We start from the raw sequence: 24,620 nt of genomic DNA on the forward strand, positions 1-24,620 counted from the left end.
ATGTTATAATAGAGACAAATTCCACAATTTTAAGAAGTTAATGCATGCAGCAATTAGCACTAGAACAACGAAAATCCTAGTCCAACGTATATGACAAAAGTAAACAAGAATAACATTAAAAAAGCATGTACTTACATGTAACAAAGTATATCCAACCTTTCACAATTGACAAGAGAGAAGCTCCAAGAGAAGATAGACCAATATCCACACACAGTGTTGCAGGAAGCGCCCCCCCCCCCCCGCGGATCCTAGGCCGGAATCGCGTCCCGTACGGAAGCGTTCCGGAAGCGCCCTAGGAAGCGCGATTCCATTTTTTCCGAAGCGCGATTCCAAAATTTTAATGCGCTTCCTGGGATTCGGGTAAGGATTTTAGAGAGCAGTTTCGGTGATATGACTGAGATTACTATCTCGGATCTCATAGAAGATTGCGTTGAATATTGGGTTCAATTTTGTTATGTATCACAATGAATGCAGATTGCAATGGAGACAGTTCTGTTATGTATTACAGTGACTCAATGTTATTCCTATCACAGTTTCGATGCTACCTTGATTTCGATGCTATTACAGTGATCACACTTCGGTGATATTACAGTGATCACACTTCAGTGCAGTGATGCAGTCACAGAAACTCGAATTATCTCTGAAATAAAATTTGGGTACCACAGTAAGGTAATGCAGATTAAAGGTTTTGTGCTACCACAGTCTTGGTGCCTCAACAGTAAGAACAGTCATCAATAGATTTTGGTATAACTACAGTGATACAAATTTGGTATCACAACAGTGAGAAAGTTTTCATCACAATAAGAAGATCTTGGTACCTAACACAGTCTCAATGATAAGGGTTCGGTGAGAAGGTTTCACTGTCAAAATCTTGACGCATAACAATGATATTACAAGGATAAGGACTTTGCATCACATACATAGAAATTCGATCAAGGCACTTCAGAGTTTCGATGATATTATGTAATGCTTAAATCAAAATTTTCCCATTTAATTTTACAATTGAATTGCTAAATTCATGTAATGCTTAAAAATTTGATGTATGTTTGTAATAGCTAGAATATAGATGATTGTTGTACATACTAGTAACTACAATGGAATCATGGATGCCATATCTATCTTGATTTATGCAAAAATATGCATGTTTTCATGTCTTCTACAATTAATTTGGTATTTGGGATGTTTGTTTTGAGTATAAATGCAAAAAAATATAAAAATATATATATATATAGCAGACGCTTCCGCGGACGCTTCGCTTCCTAGATTTTTGGAAAATGACGCTTCCGCGCTTCCGCTTCGCTCCCACTTCGTGCAACATTGTCCACACATCAAAATTCATCCATAAAGCGTCAATTCATCCACTAGAAAAAGTGCGAAAATCTCAAGAGAGAAAAATGATCCAAATCAAACTGATGATGAGCAAATGAGCTCATCTCACTTGTATTTATACACAACTTACGAATTCAAATTAGCCTCCTTGGCCTACATAAGCCCCAAAAATAAAATAATGTTCTAATAATTCAACTTTTCGTGACAAGCCCACCAAATTAGCTCATAAATGAAAATGTAAGCCTCTCAAGAGGTCAAACAATAATCTATGTATGTCATAGGGACCTCTAAGAGGCCTAATGAGGTCCATGGGTGCCACAATGAAGAATAGGACCCTCAAAAGCAATGGACAAGGGATGGCCCCTTGTAATAACCCATGGTGCTCCAAATGACATGTGGGGGCACACAAGTATCCTCATGCATCTCCAAAACAATCGAAGATGCCTATAGATCACCTGCAAAAGCTAGGATGATAGTGTAGGTGATGTCACATCATCGTGCAAGTCCTGCATCATCTGCCAAGTGTATAAATCTGGGGCCAGTTGGGCATGATGGATCAGGTGCATACTCCTCGTCCAATAAGTGAACCATGAGCAATCTTTGAATGGTTGTGGGGATCCATGGAGTGCAATATGCTGTTGTCGAGGCCCATAGCTCTCAATGCCCACCCTACATGTTCCAATTAATCCCTCTGGAGGATTAGGACCTTGTATAGGGAGACCAAACCCAAGATGGAAACCATCTGCAAACTTGCATAAGATCCAATGCGTCCCCTAGCCTTCCAATACAATAGTCATTAGAGAAATCAAGTAAATGAGCTTACTTAATCATGGACCACAGGTGGGGACTTCATAATGGCCTGTCCTTCCATAATGGGTTCCAGGATGTGCCAATGTCTCCTAAACTGCAAATGGTGCTAACCAATAGTCTTATTAGGTGATTTCTACTTCTGAAGGGGATAATATAGTTAAGGTACATCCGTCAAAAGGTGGTGCCATGTGGCAGGTAGGTGAATGGAGTAGAGAATGAGAAGGGGCAGCCCTCAGTCACATGTTAGGGTACAAGGGTAGCTAATAAGAGGGAAGCCCACACTTGGGTTTATAATGTGTAGGAGGGAGCAATCATGGTACATGAGGTGCTCCAACCTTGATTTTTCCACCCTTATTTTTATGCCTTTTGCCTTTTTATGATTTTATTTGATTAATTGCTCGGGGCTCAATGGGTTAGAGAATGATGCACAAGATATAGCAGTGAATTCCCCCTTTTAAGGTGGGGCGGTTCATCGCCCACTAGGGGTTGGGACAATCATGGGTTCCTATATGATGAAGAAGTCTCATAGAACCTGTAGTAACCAGGGTGATGGCCATGATGATGGGGTAGAGCTCATGTATTGGCTTTTGCCCACGTGCTAAATGTATTTTTCCCGAGCATCTTTGATAGAGCATTATCTCATCTCATGGGCACCCTCAGCACCTTCAGTAGCTTGTTCATTGCCCCACATTATTCACGAGATGATGCACTTGGACCAACATTGCCCCCAGCCGACTTACCAGTGCACACATGGTTTGGCAGCTGATCTAAGGCCCAGAGGAGGTTTCTCTCACCCTTGAGACATGGGATGGCAAGCACCATTTTCAGTGCGCTGATTTGGAGAAGTCTACAAGCTTAACTTTCACCAAGAGACCCATGAGACCAGTATTTGTGCCCCGGAGCCACTTCGGAGCACCACGTGATAGCTTACATGGACATCAACGAGCCATCCCCTTATGCATCATTTATGAAGCCCGCTCCCTCAAATTGGCACTTAGAGGACTCAACGCGTCCTTCCAACGACCTCATCTCATCATGATGTCATCATTTTCAGCGTACTATTGGATGGTTTATTCATAATTATGAAGCTACTTGGTTTGCTTGTCACCAAGGCCTTATTATTGCACATGAAAATAATATTAGGGGCCTAGAATAGGAATCCGACCTCTTAAAGGTCTCATATAAATAGAAATAGCTCTCATTGTGAGAGAGCATCATCATCGATTGGACTTCTCTTGTAAAAAGAATTTCTCACATCTTTTCTTGGAAAAATTGGAGACTCTTTGATGTATTTTGATATCTTTGGAAGCTAGATTTTTATCTTTCTTGGAGCTACTTCTTTGATCTATGGTTGGATATATCTCTTGTCATCTTGTAAGGGCTATTTTACTAAAAAAATTTCTTGGAATAATGTCTAATGATTGGAATTATTGCAACTAGCTAAATCTTTAGTGCCCTAATTTGTTGAATATCATTGTAAAGATTGTTTGGTTGAAAATTGCACATGTTACTTGTGAAAATTTCAAATCTGAAATCCTATTGCAGCAACTAGAATTAATTCTTCTAATTGTTAATTAATTTAACAATTTATTTGCTATGGAAAATAACGAATAAATCACACTGCAACCTTCACAAATAAAATTGTGGAAGAAAATAGTGTTGGAAACAGAGAAAATTCTAGGACACATACATAAAAATCGACACAGTTATTTTTGGAAAAATATCCCCACAAAAACCCAACTTGGGAAAACCAATGTAGCAGCTGAGGGTTTTATTATTAAGCAGCAGTGAATTTCTCTGAGTATAATCTGGATGTCAAATACTGGCTATCCTGCAAAGATAATACTGGCAAAAATAATCTGAGGGAAATTACCCTCACTCCCTGCAATATCGTCACTTCATTGACACCGAAAAGCAAGTCCTCTGCCTAGCTCTATGCAGCTTCTACGTCACCCTGGCACAGTCTGCCACACACTCGGCCTGGAACAACTTCATATCAAGACGTCATGCCTGCTACTGACTAGGAAAACGCTTCTCCGACCCTCTGGAAACTCTGCCCAGCCTCTAGAACTGAAAATGTCTTCTTCCATTAGCAAATCGAACTACCCTTTGAAGCTTGTGCACTACCTCTCCACAGCTTCCTAGAGAAATTTCAGCCTCTCTACAAATGCACTCACCGGATCTGGAAATCTTCCTCCAGCTTCACTGTCTCTGCCCCTCTGTCTCTGCTTGCTTCTAAGTCTCGAACTCTTCCAGCTACTGCCTCTAGAAAATCGAACTCTCCAAAGAAATCTAACTCTTTGTGGTTCTCACAAATGTCTCAAGTGCGTTCTCCATCTACCCATTGATTCTTATAATCTTGTGTTGGACCTCCAATGGCTAAAATTAAAACTTAATCAAGGGCCAAGATCATATCGGAGTCGATCCATGTCAGTTTCTAGATGATTCTCACCTTATCTCAATTAATTCTGATTAATTAACTAGATTTCCTAAGTTTAGACTTAGGAAACATTAAAAAATAGGCTAACAATCTAATTGAGACACTTCTAAGTGGAATTTCAAAAAACGATTTCTAGGTTATGGAGATCTCATGTGTTTTAGCCTCTCCACAAAGTTTCGAGACTAAAACACCTCCGATGCTACAAAAACTAACATTACTCATTGCATGACAATTAGATGAATGTTCCTAGTGGATTGAAAATTGTTTTCCTTTCATGAAAGACCATATATCTTGGGTGGGTAAATGTTAAAGCTTGGTTGCTAAGGGCATCCATCTTTAGCCTCCTTAAGGACGAATTTGGCAAATTTTGGATCATCATAGACTCCATAAGCCTAGGGAAGTAGGCACTAGTCCATGAACATTGGTGATCACCCCTTGCTTTCTCTTTCTTTTCTCTCCGCTAAATTTTCGGCCCCTTTCCTTTGGACGGCTAGCTAGGGCATCTTATGAATTTCAATAGAGAAGGAATTATGGGAATTCGTTTGGTAGAACTCTTCCTTAGTGTTTTCTCTAGAGGATCTCAAAATTTGGTTGAGTTCCCATGGTGGATTCTCCATAAACTTTGATGCCCTAGGTGTGCCCTAGAAGGGAAACCTAGCTTGAATCTCTTGGATAGGTGGCTTTCTTGAGGGTCATATGAACTTAGTATTTAGTGGAATAAACCCTAAGAGACCCTTTCCTCTGTCTTACCTTGACCTAGTGAATACTTTGGAGGAATTTCTTCCCACGCATATCCTAAAAACCCTAGGTCTAGCGTAAGCCCTAAATTAGGTCTCTCAAGGAAAGCGAAAGCCTATTTAAGGTGTCCAATCATCTTGCAAAGCTTCTTGAGAGGTCCTATCTCATCTTGGAAGTCTTGACCTTAGACATACTCATCATCATTGACTATCTCAAGCCCTAAGTCTAGATTTTCCTCCTAGGTCTTTCTTGGAGAGCCTTTAGCTTCTTTGAAGCATTGAGCCCTGTTGACCACTACGTGTCAACAATCCATAATAGTACACCCCGTTTTTTCGCAAAAGGGATAGCACCTGATCGACGTGTCTGTGTTGTTCCACTATCATCATCAGCCTGATCATCATGTTATATTGTAAACCATTTCTGCATGCGTATAATGTAAATAATCTCAGCAAATCCGTGTCATGTATGTAATTACCTAGGTAAACCTACTTTTCTGGTGACGATCTACATTCCGGAAAGTTTTTTGTTTCACCGAGCCATTCTCGGATGGTCGACAGAGTTTTCCTTCAGTCTTTACCCCAAAGCCGGAATGGATTTTGTCACTGGAATCTTAGGGGAGTTCTAGTGTTCTAGATCGAGTCTATGTAAAAGTGACTTGGGAATAATCCTAGCTATTTGGTTAGGTTATTTTATTATAGATTGTTTGGTCTGTTGGATTATATTTGTGTCGCAGAAATGGGTAGTCTATGAGGGTCTTTTACAAATGGGTTTTCCCCCTTGAGATGCAAAAAATATGAAAATTATGATGTAAAGTGTCTTGAGGGTTGGAAAAATAATTTATCCCCTCATAGGTTAATTAATTAAATTTTCTGGCCAAAAATTAATTAAAATCCTAAGCCAAAATTTTAATTAATTCTAGGTCCTAGGTAAACTTAAATTCTCCGAAAAGCAAAATTTGTTGTTCCTTAAACATCAAAATTTAAAAGGTCTCGGGACCAAGGTAATTAATTATTTTACTAAATTTTAAACCTTTGGTCCCTGGGAAGTCAAAGTCAAATTTTTTAGGAAAGTAACTCAAATTTTTTATTTTTGAGCTAACTAAAATGCATTTAATTGAAAAATTCGAATTTCTTCAAGAATTTAAAATTTCAACGGATGAGATAAAAAGAAATTTTGATCTTCATCAACGGTCAAGATTGCTTTGACAAGGATCAATCGAACTAGCCGTTGGAGGATTTATCTTTAAATAGGAAGTCATTTGTCAGTCAATTCATCTGACCTTTGAGTCATGTGCTAAGTGAAAAGCTCTCGTGTAATCATTTTTTTCGAATAATAAAGAAAGACTTTGGGGTTAATTTTCACCGGTGTTTCTCTTCATGGAAATACTGTAAGATGTGTTGTTTTTCATGCGTAAATTTTTTTTATCCATTGATAATAGCTTGTGAAGAGTGATTTGAGTACAGGTATCTTGCTTAGTAGTTGGGGTTTGAATAATAATCTAAATTCTGAACGTAATTACAGGTATATCTATTTGTCTGAATTTTATTATTGTTTCTTGTTCTATTTTGATGGTTGAATTGAGTTTTGCAAGAAAGTCTTGATTTTTAGATCATCGGGTGTTAGGGGAAGTTTTCAGTTGGACCAACCAACACCCGATCTGTGTTTTCTGAAGAGCCCAACTTAATTTGATCCCAGGCTTATCATAAGATATTTTTTATTGGTGATGCATGAAGGGTTTTGAGCTCAGCACCTCCTTTAAACCTTAAAAAAAATTAATTTTTTTTACATGCGAAATTGATGAATCTGGTTGTTAAGAGCCTTAGATTATCAGATCTGGGAGCGGAGTTGGACTCACACTCCCTAGATCTGATAGATCTGTCATTCATGTGCATAGATCTGTAATTATTTTCAGTTTTCTGACTTGGGTTTTCTGGGTTTTAGTTTTTATCATTGTATATATCATTTGGGCATTTTCTTGTTGTCATGCAGCTACAAATCTGAAGAAGAAAATTGTGTAGAGTCTAGATCTAGGCCCTGGAGGGTAAGATATGGATCTCTGTGGTTCATCAACATCATTTTGCAGGAGATTATTCAAAAGATTTTGCAGTCCAAGGTTTTAACTTTTTTTTTAAATCTCGAGAAATTTTTTAAGGGTTTTCATTGATAAATCTGAAGCAAGTGGATTCAATATTTTAATTATATCCAGAGAATTTTCTATAACAGCTTCATTGATAAATTTTAGGCAGAAGTATAACATTTCAATCTGCGAATTTTTCTTCAGTTTTTTGGCTACCTATCTGCTGCTTGGGGTTTTTATTTTCTTTGTTGCAGAAAAAATTCAAAATTTTTGGACAAATCTGCTTAAAACCCTTGCTGTCATCTCCATCAGCAACCTGCCAAAACATGACCCCTTATTCGCTGCCCAAGTCTCCTTGTCGGCCTGTTCTCCTTCATTGCAGCTCCAACTCCTCTTCTCTCCACGCAAACCTGCCATATACTTGCTGCTCAAACGTTGCACCCTTCTCTATCCTGCTTGCTAACTCCGCGTCCCTCATCCGCTGCTCTGTCAGCTCCCTGCCTCTTCTCCATGCAACCACGATCCATACGTATCTACACACATTCATTTTTCACTCTGTCGGCCTGCTTCATCCTCCCTCGCTCTCCCTCTGCCACTGCCATAGTTTCCCTACACTAAACCCTCCGTCAAAACCTTCCCGAGCTCCCTGCTGCAGCTCGAAACCTTGTCGCCGTCTTCCAAGCTCTGACCTACATCAACAACAAAGAAACACTTACGAATTTTTTTTTAAGTTTCATTTGTTTACATTTTTTCACAATTAGGGTTAGTTGTGTATACCTTTTTTTAATTTCATTTGATTTTCGACTTAGGTTAGGCCCCTTTTATTTTTTAAATTCGACTTTATTTTTTCATTTTGTTTTATTTTCAATTTGTTGTTTTGACTTTTATTTTTTAACTTTTTTTATTTGATTTTGATTTTCATATATCTATCTATATATATATATATATATATTATTTGATTTAAATATTCTTATTTTTTATTTTGATTTATGGTTTTAATTTTATTGTGATCTTCATTAAAAAAAAAAAAACTAAAATCCTAAAAATATAAAAATTTAAGAAATCTAAAACATTTAAAAAATCTAAAAAAATCAAACTCTGGTGACTAAGGAATTAAATCAAAGGTATTCGCGCATTCACATTAAAAATTTTAATGTGGCCTATGGCCCATTAAAATTTTAATTTATTAACTCTTTGATTTTGATTTCTTCATTCAACTAATTGCCTAAGGAATAATTGAAACGCAAATTTAAATTTCCTTGGTGTTATTTGGTGATTAAATTAATTTTTCATGATTTTTCTATGGTCAAGGTGCGATAAATGTTTTAAATCATATTGGCTATAGGAGAAAGTTAAATGTTCTAGATCTGAATTCCTAACGAAAATCATTTTAAATTTGGAATCTCTTGCATGATACAATTTTGGGCGTTTACATTGATCATACATGATTGTCACTATTTGTCACATGTTGGAAAATTGTTCTGGATAGCTTGTTTTATTTAGTCTATGGTTAATGCAAATATTAAAGGCAGTGATCTGTAGTCATTTATATCTTGTAATTGTGTCTTATTTTAATCCATCTATCTTAATTAACCGAGACTTGCTTTAAATTCATCAAGTTGTTCATCATTAAAACCTCCTAGAGCCCATGTTCCACAGGCTATCCTCATCCATTTACCTTAGAGACTACCCCCCTTGACTTGCCTAGGAGAGAGTTTAAACGGAGTGAGTAAGGATTAAGAACGACAACCCTTACTCTGAGCATTGTCGCGGTGCCTAGACACTTTGTGTGACAAGCAGCCCTATTTGAGTCTCCCCTTGAATGGGCCTTGTGAAATCACTCCATACTTAGTTATTGGCATATCCATTTCGAGTGATTTCCTCTTACCGGGACTCCTCCCATCAGTGAAAATCCGTAAAGAGCAGGGGACATCGACTAAGGTGATAGTGGTTCCTTGTCCCATTGTTGTCAATTGTTCTAGTTGTTGTCCCATAGGTTCCCCTCCTAGGGCCCTGCTAGATTGTGTGGCAACAAGTACTTTCACAGGTTGTTATCACTTCTACAAAGACCCATGGAAGCACCTACGACATACATCATAGTCTAATTCCTATATTTGGAATCTAGATTAAAACTTTGTAAGTTTGTATTTGCTAAATGGTTTACATTATCTATTTAGTGTGTACTAAATGGCTGATGCTCTAATGATTAATCTACAATGGATGGCATTTCTAACTTCATAGTAATGTAGTTAGAGGAAAAAACCTATACCTCCACAGCAATCTCCATTCCACTTCACCATATGAAGATCCCCACCAACAATCCACTCTGCAGCCAATAGAGATGAATCCATCCAATCCCACAGTCAACTACACTCTGAACTGAAGTGAGGAGCAATTTTTTTAAGTCTCGAACCAGTTGTGCTCAGCTACCCAATCAGGCATGTCCCAACAACTTTCTCTGTATCACTGGATCTTGGCAGACTCAATTCAAGTGCCTAAAATAGAGCAAAAGATATGGAGGTGGTCTATCTTCTTGTTTGTAAATTCGTGTTCTTATAACATTGTGAGAAAGCAATCGTCTTTTTGTTTATGATTGTCTCTCCAAGGGAGAAATATCATTACAATCATTTTTTAGAACAATTGTGCCATCCCTTAGAGATGTTAAAGATATTCTTTCAAAATTGCAATGCCATATGCTAATCAGTCAAAATGAAAATTTCCAAGTCCATATTTAATTCAAGGCCTTCTTGTGTATAGTGTCAAGAAAATTGGGAGCCATAAGTATTCACTTAAACTGAAGTGCCCTTAGTTGTCTCGTTTAGATCAGCTGCACTCACTTTCATTGCAAAAGTGAATCTCATTACGGTTGGCTTATACCATATATTAAAAAAAAAAAAAAATTAAAGGTGCATTCCATGTCACAGATCAAAAAACAAAGCTATCATGTAAGTACACCTTTCCTTCCACATGCATCCCTGTTATATGCAAGTTTGTCCGCATGCCAAAACCAAGGCGCTTTCTCATTTGCACTGAAAGGACTGCACTCATATCTTCGGCTGAAAGAAAACTCAACCCCAAATCCAGCACCTGACATCAAGAAAAAGATTGTTATCTAGTCAAATAGAAGAAAAACTTGAAAATTTCATGAAAATGCATTTCTCATTCCCCAGAGCCGTGGAAAACAGTATATGCACAGAAACTTGGGAAATTACTTTCATCTAATTATAAAATAATTAATCAAACATTATAATAAGATTAAGTGGCATAGTACCAAGTGGTCACCATCTGATGATTGGCTAAGAGCACGCATTTCAGTGAACACTGGAGGATTTCTTCCCAGGTACAGTTGCTGTATGGTAGCTTTTTTCTGTAGACAGTAAACACGAGAACTTATAGATAAGATCACCAAAAATATGTTATGCCAAGACCCCTCTTAAAATCCTGTTGTTACAAACATGAAAAAAATAATCTGTCTTAAGAATCTAAGATGCTCAAGAATGTGAATTGTTGGTCAATAGGTCTAAACCTTGGTAGGCTGCGAATACCATCAAGTCATACAAAGATCTGTACAAGTGAACCAATTTTTCTTGTGATGCCTAAAACAGTGAAATAAGTAGTCTCTGCAACATGTGTTTTCAGAATCTCATGAAAGGAGTAAAAGGTTATATAACTCATTTTTCCCAGACACATCTATTTTGAGTTTTCTCCATTCGACATTAGAAGTTAGGAGAGATGGTTGTGGTAGAGCAGGGTAAATTCATACTACTGACGACATAGATTCTAGAATTATTCACCTTGTACATCTCTCTCCAGGATCACCTCTCCCTCTTCAGAGTTGGCTCTCTAGGTTTTAGATCAGACTTCTTTTAGTTCCTGCTTCTATAGGAGCTGCTTTACTGCTCCTGCTTGATACAGACATCATTGTACTGAACAGTCCCATTGACCTACTTTAGTGGTCATTTGTCAGACACTAATACATTTATCTTATCTTATTTAGCAGGGTACATGTAAAGGGACAGTTATCAGAACATATGTAATGACCATCTCGATTACGGATAAAACACGATTATTAGCATTCATACGAAGCATGCATATGATAGCTACATATGCACGCATCGAATGTACTGCACTAATATACATATTAACTTATTATGAAATTACCAAGTGAAAGATAAATGAATTAATTATGGAAAATTCTAAGTGAATACATAACTGACAAAATACTAAATATAATGAGTGAGGTACTTAATGTATGTACCATCACCATATATATATAACTATACAAAATACAAAGGAAAGACATGTATTATATAAAAGGGGATATAATATATCTAATACAAAAATAAATTGAATAAATACAAATTATATAAAATATACAAAGGAATTATAGAAAAATATTATTATAAAGTTATAAAATAAAAAATAAAAAAGAGAAATTATAATATACCAACTAAACTAACTAAAAAGAATCCATTATATATAATCATAATATAAAGTGACAAGGAGTTTTAAACATGAATTCAAATAAGGCAGATATTTTATAAAGAAGGGATTGTTGTCAACCACTGATCCAAGTGACGTATGCTGGCTCAATCTATAAATTTAAGCTTATCCCTTATCCCTCTCTGGAGGAACCTCGAACATGAGAAATCACTGCTTGGAGGCAGGGGGGAATTCTATTTAAAAAGGCAAAGGAGGAAATTAACACTAATAATTTCCTCCCATGATTTATTAACTAATATGATGTGTGAATTGCAAAACATATTTAACCTGTGACCAAAAGTACATGTCAAGAATAGTGTCCTTGGCTACATTAACTAATAAATGGGTTTGGTGAATTGCAAAACATATTTAACCTGTGACCAAAAGTACATGTCAAGAATAGTGTCCTTGGCTACATTAGCACCATCTCTATTAGTGTTAATTTCCTCCCATGATTCAGCACACACCATATTAGTTAATAAATCATGGGAGGAAATTAACACTAATAGAGATGGTGCTAATGTAGCCAAGGACACTATTCTTGACATGTACTTTTGGTCACAGGTTAAATATGTTTTGCAATTCACCAAACCCATTTATTACATGATCAAGTTTGGAGATTGAGACCGACCAATAATTGGGGAGGTGTATGAGCAAATGGATAGCATGTTGGGGCAGATTAAAGACATTGTTGAGCCTAGAGATATCACCTTGTACAATTATATTCGTGCAGAGGTGGAAAAGTAATGGGAAATGCTAAATGTTCCATTGCATGCATTAGCATAAGTTTTGACACCTAAATACTATCATCCATCATGGCTTTCAACACCAGCACCTAGGGGGGAAGCAAGAGAAAACCACACCAAGATCAAGAGGTTCACAAAAAATATATGATTGCATTGAGTAAATTAGTCCCTGATGAGGAGTCGTCTGCCATGGTACGAAGACAGTTGAGCAACTATACGCTTAGCACTGGTCCATTTGAGAGCATGCATGGAATTAGATATCGAGAGACTTTTTCTTCTCTTGAGTGGTGGAACATGCATGGAGGTCTTACTCCACTTCTACAGAATTTGGCATTGCGGGTGCTATCACAGGTGGTAAACACTTCTTCTGCAAAGAGGTGTTGGAGCTCTTATTCTTTCATCCACAGTGTTAAAAGGAACAGGTTGAGTTTAGGCCAGGCAGAGAGCTTGGTTTATGTTCATTACAACTTACGATCGTTGTCCCATTACTGTGATGATGCAAAGAGTAATAAAGACCTTAAGATTTGGGACAGGAATCCAGAGGAGCCCAATTTGGAGGATGGAATGTTGCAATTAGAGCAATTAGAGGATGCTCTTATCCAGGTATGTCCATTGTGGTATGAATTTTGCTTATAAAGCATTTCTCTAATTCTTGTTTTTAATTTTTTTTGTTAACTAGTGGTTTTTTTTGGTATGAATTTTTTGAGCGATTCCAGGATGATGATGATCGAGTTGAGATGCCACCCCCATCTGGTCCCTTGGTTCCCAGGTTCCATGGTTCAACACCAATAGTAGGGGGTTCGTCTTCATCAATTTCAGTGCCACAACTTCCACAAGCACCATCTTCTTCATTGCCACCACGTGGAGGCCCGCCGCCACATTCTCTTTATGGTGGAAGGAGGAGAGATTAGTAGATATATTCACAATTTACTACTTTTGTCATAGATTAATCATTAGACTTGTAGGCTTGTGAATTTGAACCTTTTTGTCTTGGTGGTGACCAAGTGACCTATTTTGTAAACATTATTATTTGAATTTTGGACATGACAAATGTTGGCAATTGCTCACTTGCTAGATAAATCATAATATGCTCTATGTTTTATGTTTTATAATATGCTTAAATGTTTTATGTTTTATAATATGCTTAAAAAATTGATGTATGTTTGTAATTGCTAGAATATAGATGGTTGATGCTCGAATAATTAATCATTGATGTACATACTACAATGGAATCATGGATGTCGTATCTATCTTGATTTATGTAAAAATATGCATGTTTTCATGTCTTCTACAACTAATTTGGAATTTGGGATGTTTGTTTTGAATATAAATGAAAATATATATATATATATAATAGATGCTTCCAAGACGCTTCGCTTCCTAGATTTTTGGAAAATGACGCTTCTGCGTCCCCACTTCCAAAAAACGGCCCCATTTTGTCCCCGCTTCGTGCAACATTGGCACCACCAAGCAAGGTGTTAGCTTTTTCAAGCAAGACATTGACTCCTTCATGGTAGACGTTGGCACACTTTCCAAGCAAATCAACTAGAAATTGCCTCTCCAAGAGCAAATTGAACTCCTTAGTGGGTGATTTTCATTGTTAAAAAATTATTTTTATGAAACTAACTTAGTCTCTGGTCTTGTGAACAACAAGTCAAGAAAATATTATTTGGGAGGGATAAACTAGCTACCATAAAGGAAATATATAGGGCTAGGTCGTCCTCCCAAATACGTTGTTGCTGAACTGTGAGATCATATACCATAATAACATTTTCTTTTTAGTGCAAAATTTTGTAATTTATTTCCTAGTTTACTCATTGAATAGCCATTATTTTTCACTTGCCTCTTAGAAATTTTAGGTTGTTTTGTTATTGCTGTTAAAAATATTTGCATGCTATAATTTACACTATTTAATGCAAAAAATTAGGGACAGCAAGAAAGATTTTCCAAAATAGATGATTTCAAACATCAAAGTGAAAATTCTACTGAATTATGTAGGTTTCTAGGGATTAAAAATGAAATGCAAGCTACAGAATTTCAAATCTATTTAAAACAAAAAGAAAAATTTGAATTTTGGTTTATGCCCTGACAAAAACATGATAGACTAATGCCTAGTTTATCAATTGAGCATATGGGGTTTGTTGCCGCAAAATCTAGCAAGCCTTGTGAAAGTTCTTACAAGACAAGAGCTTGATCGAACCGCAACAATGAGGTGGCTGCCTCTGATACCTTAACACTCCACCTCCTGCTCTTTAGTAGTTTTTCACCCCACGGGAAGCTTCCTAGTATATATCACCTAAGGGGTATTCTAAATCAATAGGATCAAGGTGATGTAAAGGAGGCTTGATCAAGGCACTTCTCACTTTGAACAAGGCACAATTATTTGTATAAAGGAGCAGCATACCTACGAGGAAGCCTAGGAAATAGTACTTGAAGCTTATGGTTTCAAGATGTGATTCAGTGATGGTACATCTAGGCATACAAGCATAAGGAAAAGGTTTCCTTTGAAAGAAATCAACAAATAGAATGGAAAACCTTCAATTAGCCCTAAGTTAACCCTTTCTTGTTGAACTAGGGTTTCAAGAGGCCAAATTGCATGGGGTTGATGACGTCAACCCTAATTAGCCAATTTCCACCAAAGGAAAGGCTAGATTTTGAGTTAGCAAGGCGGAAAAAAGCCAAATTAGCTCCAGCGTTGACTTGAGGCAACCCCTAGTTGAATTTGGCCCTTGCACTAGCCCTAGCGACTTGCCTTGAAGGGCTGAAAAGAGAAAAAGGAGAGGTAAAAGATAAACTTTTCAAAGTTTTGATCATCAAGAGGGATGCCAGTTAGTGAAGCACCACCCGAATTAAACCCGTGGGTAAGGACGGGTCTATCGCTGGGTCAGGCCACCCGCATAGAACCCGAGGTCTAGACCCGAACCCGACGGGTTTTCCATAAGACCCGGATACCCGCATCAAACCCGCTGGTAGCCCATAAGACCCTTATCGGACCCATATAGGACCCGTCGGGCATGAAAACTCACAAACTATCCAAAATTTCGATTTTTTATTTTATTTTATTTTTTTCTTATTTGAAAATGAGGTGGAGGGAAAGGGAAATAGGAGGGAAAAATGATTTATAAGCACCTCTCTCCCTTTCATTTCTCATTCACTTTTCATTTGAGTGTTTGGCTAATTTGTGTGAGTGTTGAGAATGAAGCTAAAGGAGCCTAAAGGAGCTGTTGGAGGAGGCTAAAGGAGGCTTCATCAGATCAGACTAAGCTTCAGGTAGGCTTCATGAACCTAGTTAGAATGTTTTCCATGTATTCATTTTTGTTTTCTTTTTTTTTTTTTCTTTTTTATGTTTGCAAATTTTTTTAAAGTTTTTTAATGTTCGGGGCTGCTTGTGGCTAAGTTTCTCAGCCACACAAGGTCACAATTGCAAATTAAAAAAAAAAAAAAATTCTTCCAGATTTTGTCACCATGCCACCAAAGGGTTTCAGACAGTCTCGTGATCCGACATGGGCACATGGTCAATGAATCATTGTCGATAATGACCACAATATCAAGTGCAATTATTGCAATGCCACAATGCATGCAGGCATAAACAAGTTGAAATACCACCTAGCCAGAATTCCTGGGAATGGTGTGGGATGTTGTCCAAGTTGCCCTGATGAAGTCACTACTGAAATGGTAGCTGCTTTGGAATCCATTAAAGAAGCAAGTTCTAAGAGGTCAAGAAGGAAGGATGAGATTGTTGGGATAGGTAGATCTTCATCTCAGAGTGAAACACAGTTTTAAAGTCCAGGTATCGGTAACTCCTCTTCAAGCGTTGTGGCAAACAAGAGTATAACCTCATCTTTCTTCAGTCTTCGTACAACTCCAGGATCTCAACCAACCTTCGACAATTTCAATGAAAAGAAGAGGAAGGAGGCAAATATGGCAATGAGGAGGTTTTGGTACCATAACAGTCTTTCATTCAACTATACAAAGTCTTATTTTTATTAGCCCATGGTGGATGCCATTGCAAGTGTTGGCCCTGGATACAAAGCCCCATCTTATAATGCACTTAGGGGTAAAGAGCTAGATGAAGAGCTTCAGCGTGTCAAGGAACAATTGGAGAGAATTAAAAGCTCATGGAAATTTACAGGTTGTACAATTATGTTTGATGGGTGGACAAATCAAAGGGGTAGAACAATAATAAATTTTGTTGTAGCTTGCCCTAAAGGAACCATGTTCCTAAAATCCATTGATGCATCTGCAAATGTAAAAGATGCACATTTGATTTTTTCATTGTTGGCTGATGTGGTGGAGGAAGTTGGGGTTGCAAATGTTGTCCAAGTAATCACGGACGATGCAGCAAATTATGTGGCAACTGGAAGTTTGCTTTGTGCCAAATATCCCACCATTTCTTGGACTCCATTCGCTGCCCATTGCATTGACTTGATGCTAGAGGACATTGGGAAGTTGGAGTGGGTGCAAGATGTTGTGCAAGAATGCAACATATTACCAAGTATATTTATAATCATACTTGGGTGTTGAATCTTATGAGGGAATTCACACGAGGTGAGCTTAGTTGCCCAGCTATCACACGGTTTGCTACAAACTTTCTTTCCCTCCAAAGCCTTTTGTATGAGTACCAAGCTTTGAGAAGAATGTTTTGTAGCCAGCAATGGGTATTTTGGAAAGATAGAACAAAACCAAAAGCAATGCCTATGAAAACATTTGTCATTGTTGAAAGTTTGTGGGACAAAGTCACTAATATTGTCAGCTTCATTGAGCCCCTTGTGAAAGTCTTGAGATTGATGGATGGAGAGAAACCTGCAATGGGATATATTTATGAGGGCATGGACAGGGCCAAAGAGGCCATCAAGACTTTCTATAAGGGAAATGAATCTAAATATCTCCCTATATGGCAAATTATTGATCCCAGGACAGGCAACTACATTCACCATTGCATGCAGCAAGAGCATATCTCAATCCGAGCTTATTCTATAATGAGGGGTCTAGCATTCAAAGAGATCCCAAGGTGATGAGAGGTGTCATGATATGCATTGAGAAGATGTTCCCAGATCAAGATATTCAAGACAAAATCAACATACAACGAGATATGTACAAGGAAGCATCTGGCATGTTTGGATTCAGCTCAAGCCAACGTCTCAAGGACAAGAACATGCCTTGGAAGTGCAAATTGTTAGAGCTTACCTTGTACTTTTGCTAGTTCTCTTTTATATTATTGCATTGCAAACTGATAATATTTGATGTTATTTTTTTACAGCTCATTGGTGGATAGATTGTGGCACTGAGGCACCACAATTACAAGAACTCGTCATCAAAGTTCTGAGCCAACCTTGTAGTGCTTCTTCTTGTGAGCGCAATTGGTAAGAGTTTGAGCACATCCACAGCAAAAAGAGAAACAGGTTGGAGCATGAGAGGTTGGAGAAGTTAGTTTTCATCTACTACAACCTTCGAATGCTCACAAAACAAGTGCAACCAAAGGATACAAATCCAATTTTATTGGATACTATTGATTTAGAGATTGATTGGGTTGTGGATGAGGAGGCCCCTGATTTGAGTTGGCTTGATGAAGAGACTAAGGATCTCTCTAGATTTCCATCTCAAATGGAGACTCCAAATACACCAGCCTCATAGTTGCTTCAGCCTTCTGATGTTACCACTAGCTCCACGAGGGGCTTATTTTAGGCGTGGTTGTCCATGAGTGATGAGACTCAAGATTGTTTTGAGACAATCATTTATCATTTATGACATGTTTTTGAATTTTGAACTTGCTGGCATTTTTTATTTTAATTATGGAATCATGAGTCCTTTTCTTATTCAGTATCTAAATGTTTTGCTTACAAAAATTGAATATGTTATGTTGTACTTTTATAGATATGAGATGATGCTATGAATTATTGCATAGAATGTGGTTTTTATAACTTACAGGGATTGGAATTGTCATTAGTTTCTTTTTTGTGCTTAACATTTACCATATTTTAAGTTTTTTTGTATTTTGACGAGTCTTATACGAGTACGAGTCGTGCAACATTGATGCCAGTGCCTTTTCCCTACTTGGGTGATGGAGTCTTAGGAACTTTAACCATGGAAATGTCAAACCTTTGAAGGGAGTGTTACCCACCAAAATGGGTAACCCCATAGGAGAATTTTTCTCCTAAATTTTGGACAACTATCCATCCAGCAACCCCTGACATCCACTTCTTGATGATGATATGCCATGTGCCTCTGCTATCTGCATCAGCCATACAACTCTCGCCATCCGACATTTCCTCTTGGATGAAGGTGGGCTACTATTTAAAAGGTACTTTGATCATTTTGAAATCGAGTGCTTATACTTGTTTGTTTTGGGCATTTAGTATGTATAAAGGGGTGTTTTTGTATGATTAACCAACCTTGACTGTAATTTTGTTCTCTCACCTTACCAGGGGCGTTAACTTTTAGTCCTAGTCCAATGTAACCTCCCTTAAGGCCTTATGGTTATAGGAGGGGCACTACTTTGAAAACCCGAATTGAAATAACGTGTTCATTTTCCCCTACACCATACTTGACACTTTCCATCTCACATTAGAAACCCCTCATATACCACCTCCATTCTTTAGGCCTAGCTTGTCATTGCTTCATTGGGATTTGGCACCCACTTATCCATATCTTTGAGTAGGGCCAGGAAACAATGCCTTGGAGGTTGATATAGCTAAAAGAATGGATAAGCATATTATGGCCACAATGAAAGAAAAAGAAGAAAATCAGAATGCAAAAGATGGTTGGGACATAAGTTAGCACGTGGGAAAAAGATTAAGCATGAGCTCTACCCTCCTTATTAGCCATCACCTAGTTCCTGAGCACTTAATGCTCCATTTCATCAAAAGGGACCTGTTGTTGCTCAGATTGTACAGGCACCGCGACAACAGCGTAGGGCGGGGGTTGTCACTCCGATCCCTGCCCACTTCGTTCTAGGTGTCTCCCAACAGAAAGCTATGGGGGGTAGTCCCTATGGAAATGTGAAGGTAGAAGGCAAGTTGGCAACCAACAAGCCCGGGAAACACAGTTGAGTTGCTTAGCTACTTAGTTAAATTTAGCAAGACTTAAGGATTTGATTAGATTTAGAAATGAGACCAGTGCCTTATGGAGTCAAAACTCTTGTTGATTACAAATTAAGACCAAGTAACCAAATGGACAACTGTTGCTTAAAAGACTTACTAACCTATATGCTATGCAAATCCTAAGATCTAGGTGTAATGCAAGGATCTTGGTTACTTTAAAATTATATGCCTAGTCTTTTGAGACCAGTCTTTAGAGTAGGTTGTGGAATGGAAGCCAACAGGAAGCAAGCAAAGGCTTGATTAACAATACCTCCCCCTGTGTTCCAACCACCTAGTGCCTCTGGTGCTGCAGTGATTGTGGCTCTGACGACTGCAAGGTCACTGTGTTAACCACTAAAAAGATGTTGAATCCCTCAAGCTAGATGAAAAAGGGTGGCTCTATGAGTCTATTAACCAAGCTTATGCTTGGAGGTAAATTATTAGTGCAAGCTAAGCCTAGAATGCTTATGCAATAGTTATGAGTGAATCATGGATTAAGATTGTTTAGTTGTTTAAGTACTTTAAGTTATGATGAACCTTTAATGACAAAAGTACTTATCAATGAGTTATATGCAATCTTACAACCAAGAAAGTACTAATTAACTTAGTGCCAATGCTAACCAATCCACAGAATGCTCGACTAAAGATGATAATCAAACTCAACAATTAGCCAAAGATCATCAACAAAGACACAAGATATTCCAATGATGACTATGCCAAAGATTATATCCTTTAGATAACGCCACTTATTAAGAGATGTTTGATTGAGCCTTAAATGCCAAGAGAATCAAATGGATTCCCTAATGCCTTAGATCACGATTACATCAAGATACACAAATGCCACTTGTTAACATAGCTAGATAATATGAAGAAGCAATATGACTTAGAACATAAGATATCAAGGTGCCCAAAGATTTAAGATTAGAGTGCTTTAGAGAGTGTTTATTGGATGTGAACTTATAAATCAACTCAACAGAAAATGTGTTAGTCAAATAGCTATAAAACCATGAAACAAGAACAACTATAATCTATAGAGAATGAAAAAAAGCTAGATCTTATGCTACTTGTGTTCCAATGAACAATTATTTAACCTTTAGGACAGCAGCAAGGAAATCACTTTAGATTAAGAAATTATCAATCATATGAAGTCAATTATGGTCAATCAAATGCCAAGAAGCTTGCCAATTGAAAACACAAGCTAACTAACCCACTTATGATGAATTATTCAGTGTATATCAGATCTGGAAACTCTTATTACAGCAGCAAGAAAAGTATGCAATTAGTGAGCTACTAGTGCAATAACTTATGCCAAAATATGCCCAAAACTTTCTAGATGCTGAAACAAATTTACCAATGTGAAATTATGAGTTTTTAGGCCTTCTTAAGATGCAATATTCAGAAAATATCAGATCTGATCACACTTTTATGCAGAGATATCAGTCACCATAAATGAAGATTTAAGCCCAAAAGATCAATGCCCAAGATGTCTAGAAGCTATGATAATATGCTAGATGCCACACCAATCAGTTTTATGCCTTTTAGAGTGTTCTTTACAGTCTATATCAGATCTGGTCTAGTGATTATGCAGAGATATTCCAGCAAACAAGTGACTAGATCTAAGCTAGATATTCAATGCCCAAATAACCAAAACACTAGCAAAATCTTACCATGAAATTATTAGGGCTTTTAGACCACTTAGATATGATTTTAAGGCATTTAATTCACTACTATGAAATGAATATGACAGTTGAAACAAAATAGTGACAAAGTGAGGGTTTAGAGAGAAAACCCTAGGCCCAAGACCTTGTAGCACAATTGCCCAAGTTGCCAAAAGCACTTGGCACCTGAAAACACCAACTTTGAACAAACCTCTCCCCATAAAACCCACCAATCTTTAGTCCAAAAATTTCAAAGATGGTTAGAGGGCAAATTAGGGCTAGGAGGGGCTAGCACTAGGCCTAATAGGGTAGCGTTGGGCTAGAAAAGTCCTAAAAGCCTAGTGGCTAGGGAAAAAAGGCCAACGAAAGGTTGAAATGGGACAAAAGGACGGCCAAGAGGGGAGCTAAGGCAACAAAGGGCTAAAGAAGGGAGGCCAAAGCAAGAAGGAGGGAGGTCGAGGTAGGGAAAGGGCTTGAAAAGCCCACGACAAGCCTAAAAGGTTGTCATCTAGGGTCAAGGAGGGGACCCGAGGGCTCTAGGCCTCAGAGTCGGGCCTAAAAGGCCCTAAAAACTCAGATGCAAGAGTAGAGGAGGAAGGTTGAGGTCCTTTAGGGCGTGCGGCCAGCCTCTAGGAGGCCTGGAAGGGTGACGCAGAGCCCTAAAGGGCTGACGCAGGGCCTGGAGAGGGCAGATTCGGGCCTAGGAGCCCTAAAACTTGAAACCCTTATTCTAAAAAATTGATTGGCTTCAGATCTTCAGTTTTACTGCAAAATCTTCAATGGTTGGCCCTACAAAAAGTTTTAGAGGCTAGATCTTACCCTCAAGGACCTAGATCTAGCTCTAATCCAATGCTTCTTACTTGATCACACCTACACAAATGAAACTAAAAATACCCAAAATCCCAATATATACAAAATTCTCAAAACCCCAGTTAGAAAAAATAATTTACAAAATATATTATACAAATTTATTTACAAAATGTACAAATATACAATTCTTTGAAAAGAGATTTTGAGAAATATTTAGAAGATTTTTTGATAAATGGCTAGATGTACTTTGGAAAATAAATGCAAGCTACAGCCTTAGCGAAGTTAGATAAACCATGAAAAAATTTGACGTCCACAGTTTGTGAAATTGGAGCCCAAGGATTGGGGACCTTGCAATCATATAACAATGCATGGTACAATCATCATCAAAAATATGATCATGAGAATCAACTAAGCAACTGTAGGGAGGAACTCTGGCTAAATGTCCATGGAAAACCATAGATTTCATCTTTGGCATTGCTGATTGTGATGAAAATCACAAGTGAAAATATCCTCTAGTTATCCCTACATGCCAAGGGATAACAGGCCACAAAAGTCATGTCTTTTCATACTTGTGACCATTCAATAGTATTCATGATGTCACTAGTTGTCATATCAATCATCATATTCATTATTATCAATTATATTTTATCCTCGTGGATTTTCTGTTATCCTATCTAATTTAAACGTTTTCTCAGTTATTGAAGGGATTGTATCATAGTTCGTAATATAAAGCATCTCCCTGACAACTGTAAACAAAATAAAAGAGTCCAAGGAGAGTGACAATGGGGCTATAAAATGTACAAAGATGAATAAGCATTGGGATTGCTAAAGCATCTGCACGAGATACATAGAAAAATGGATGTAATCTTCTATTGTAATACAGAAGTCTACCGCTGACATCCATGAGAACAAGTTTTTTTACTTCCATGAGAATTTCAAAACATCTGTCAATATAACTTCAAATAAATGTTTATACAACAAAAAAGTCTCCTTGTGCTCCAGTAAGCATAGTATAGAACTGAGTATTATAAGTTTCTGCATTGAAAACAAAGTATTTAAGATCATTAGAATGTTTCAGCTTAAGAAAGCTTACTGCAGTCCATGGCTTGTACTTCTCTAGGAACCAAGGTATGATGGGCATCAAAATTTCTTGGGATGCAAGTTTCTCCAGACAGATCGGCCAAATCTTCTCCATGGAATGGTTCAGCCACCGAACTGTTTCTGAATCAGAAAGAAGCTGAAATATCGAACTGTCAGGCAATATATTACTATGTCTTGAATTCCCTGTTTTGGAAATACAGTATTGAACAATACAAATCTGACTGGACCATAGACTTAATATTTAGAACAGCCGAATTCACTCTAAACAAATATAATGTTTATGCCTGGCCCAGGCCTTCGTAAGAAAAAGCTTAGCATCACAAAAACTTACATCTCAAACAAAGGAGGTGTCTTCAGCATAGAAAAGGAACAGTTTTCTTTTCGACAAAACACCATATGATCAGTCTATTATATGACTTAATGCGAGCATAATGAGAAATTACCCTTTTCTGGTTAGCATATTTCATTTCCTCATGATGTATGCGCATGCGTGTTTTCCTAGTGTAGTGCCGTTCAATCTGCAAAAAAAATAACAAGAAAACCAATTTGGATATGAGAATTTGGAAAAGGAACTTTCTACAGAAATAATTCGAAAACTGTCGAGAAATGGCTGGGAATGAGGTAGCTAGGCACTGTTTCGGCCATTTTCTGTGATTTAATTTTAAGAAACATAGTTTTCAACCATTTTTCTAGTCTCTAAAGGAACGTGTTTTGCCTAAATAGTGGATGGTTTCTGAGTTCCATGATTCATTTCTAACAGTTTTCACGGAAAATCTCAAAGGAGAATCATTTTCAACATACTGATCATTCCTTCCAGTGCCTAAAGATAAGATATTAAGATTTTGTTTTCTCCTCTGTTTTTCCCAGCTAGAGCACAGTTTTAATGCTGGAATTTGGGGTGACTCCTTTGTTTTCATGGTCGGTGTCTGACATTTTTCACAGATGTTGATTTTAAGGGAAAAACATTTTCAACGAACTGGTCATTTCAATTAGTGTAACAGGAATGAATCCACCAGCATACTCTCAAAAGTTTTAGACTATAATAATGGCTTTCAAGGGCAAAACAGACCTGTCTCTGAAACATTGAGCCAATGAGGTTAGGCATTGGACTATTAGATAATATTTCTAGATGGACCCAGGACACCTCCAAGCTAGCCATGAAACTGTTTAATGGACGCTGCTTGTTCCAGAGCCCAGATGATGGTTGATTTGCTTAAGATGGCCTGGGATGGTGTGAAATTTCCACGAATGCACCAACTGGAGTTTATTCTTCTAACTTGTTAGCAGTTTATTTGTTTACAGAAAATAACGAATAAATCACTAATGCATTCTTCACAATGAAAATACGCT

The 24,620-nt window shown here is 37.6% G+C and overlaps 1 protein-coding gene across 1 annotated transcript in view; it reads right to left on the reverse strand.

Annotated features, from left to right (window-relative positions):
- LOC149169631 (C2 domain-containing protein At1g53590-like) overlaps positions 1-23,837 on the reverse strand; it is a 128,497-nt gene extending 104,660 nt beyond the window's left edge. Inside the window, exons 1-4 of the mRNA XM_089428754.1 lie at positions 23,714-23,837; positions 23,263-23,406; positions 10,666-10,761; positions 10,350-10,481 (exon numbers count right to left, since the gene is read on the reverse strand). Coding sequence (XP_089284880.1) covers positions 10,350-10,481; positions 10,666-10,761; positions 23,263-23,406; positions 23,714-23,758 — 417 coding nt within the window. The 5' untranslated portion in view covers positions 23,759-23,837. The remainder of the gene's footprint in view (positions 1-10,349; positions 10,482-10,665; positions 10,762-23,262; positions 23,407-23,713) is intronic.
- Positions 23,838-24,620: the final 783 nt, after the last annotated feature.

Source organism: Pinus tabuliformis, chromosome 4_2 (genome assembly GCF_031772625.1).
Source record: "Pinus tabuliformis cultivar Carrire ecotype Pingquan chromosome 4_2, CPIR1, whole genome shotgun sequence".
NCBI lineage: Eukaryota > Viridiplantae > Streptophyta > Pinopsida > Pinales > Pinaceae > Pinus > Pinus tabuliformis.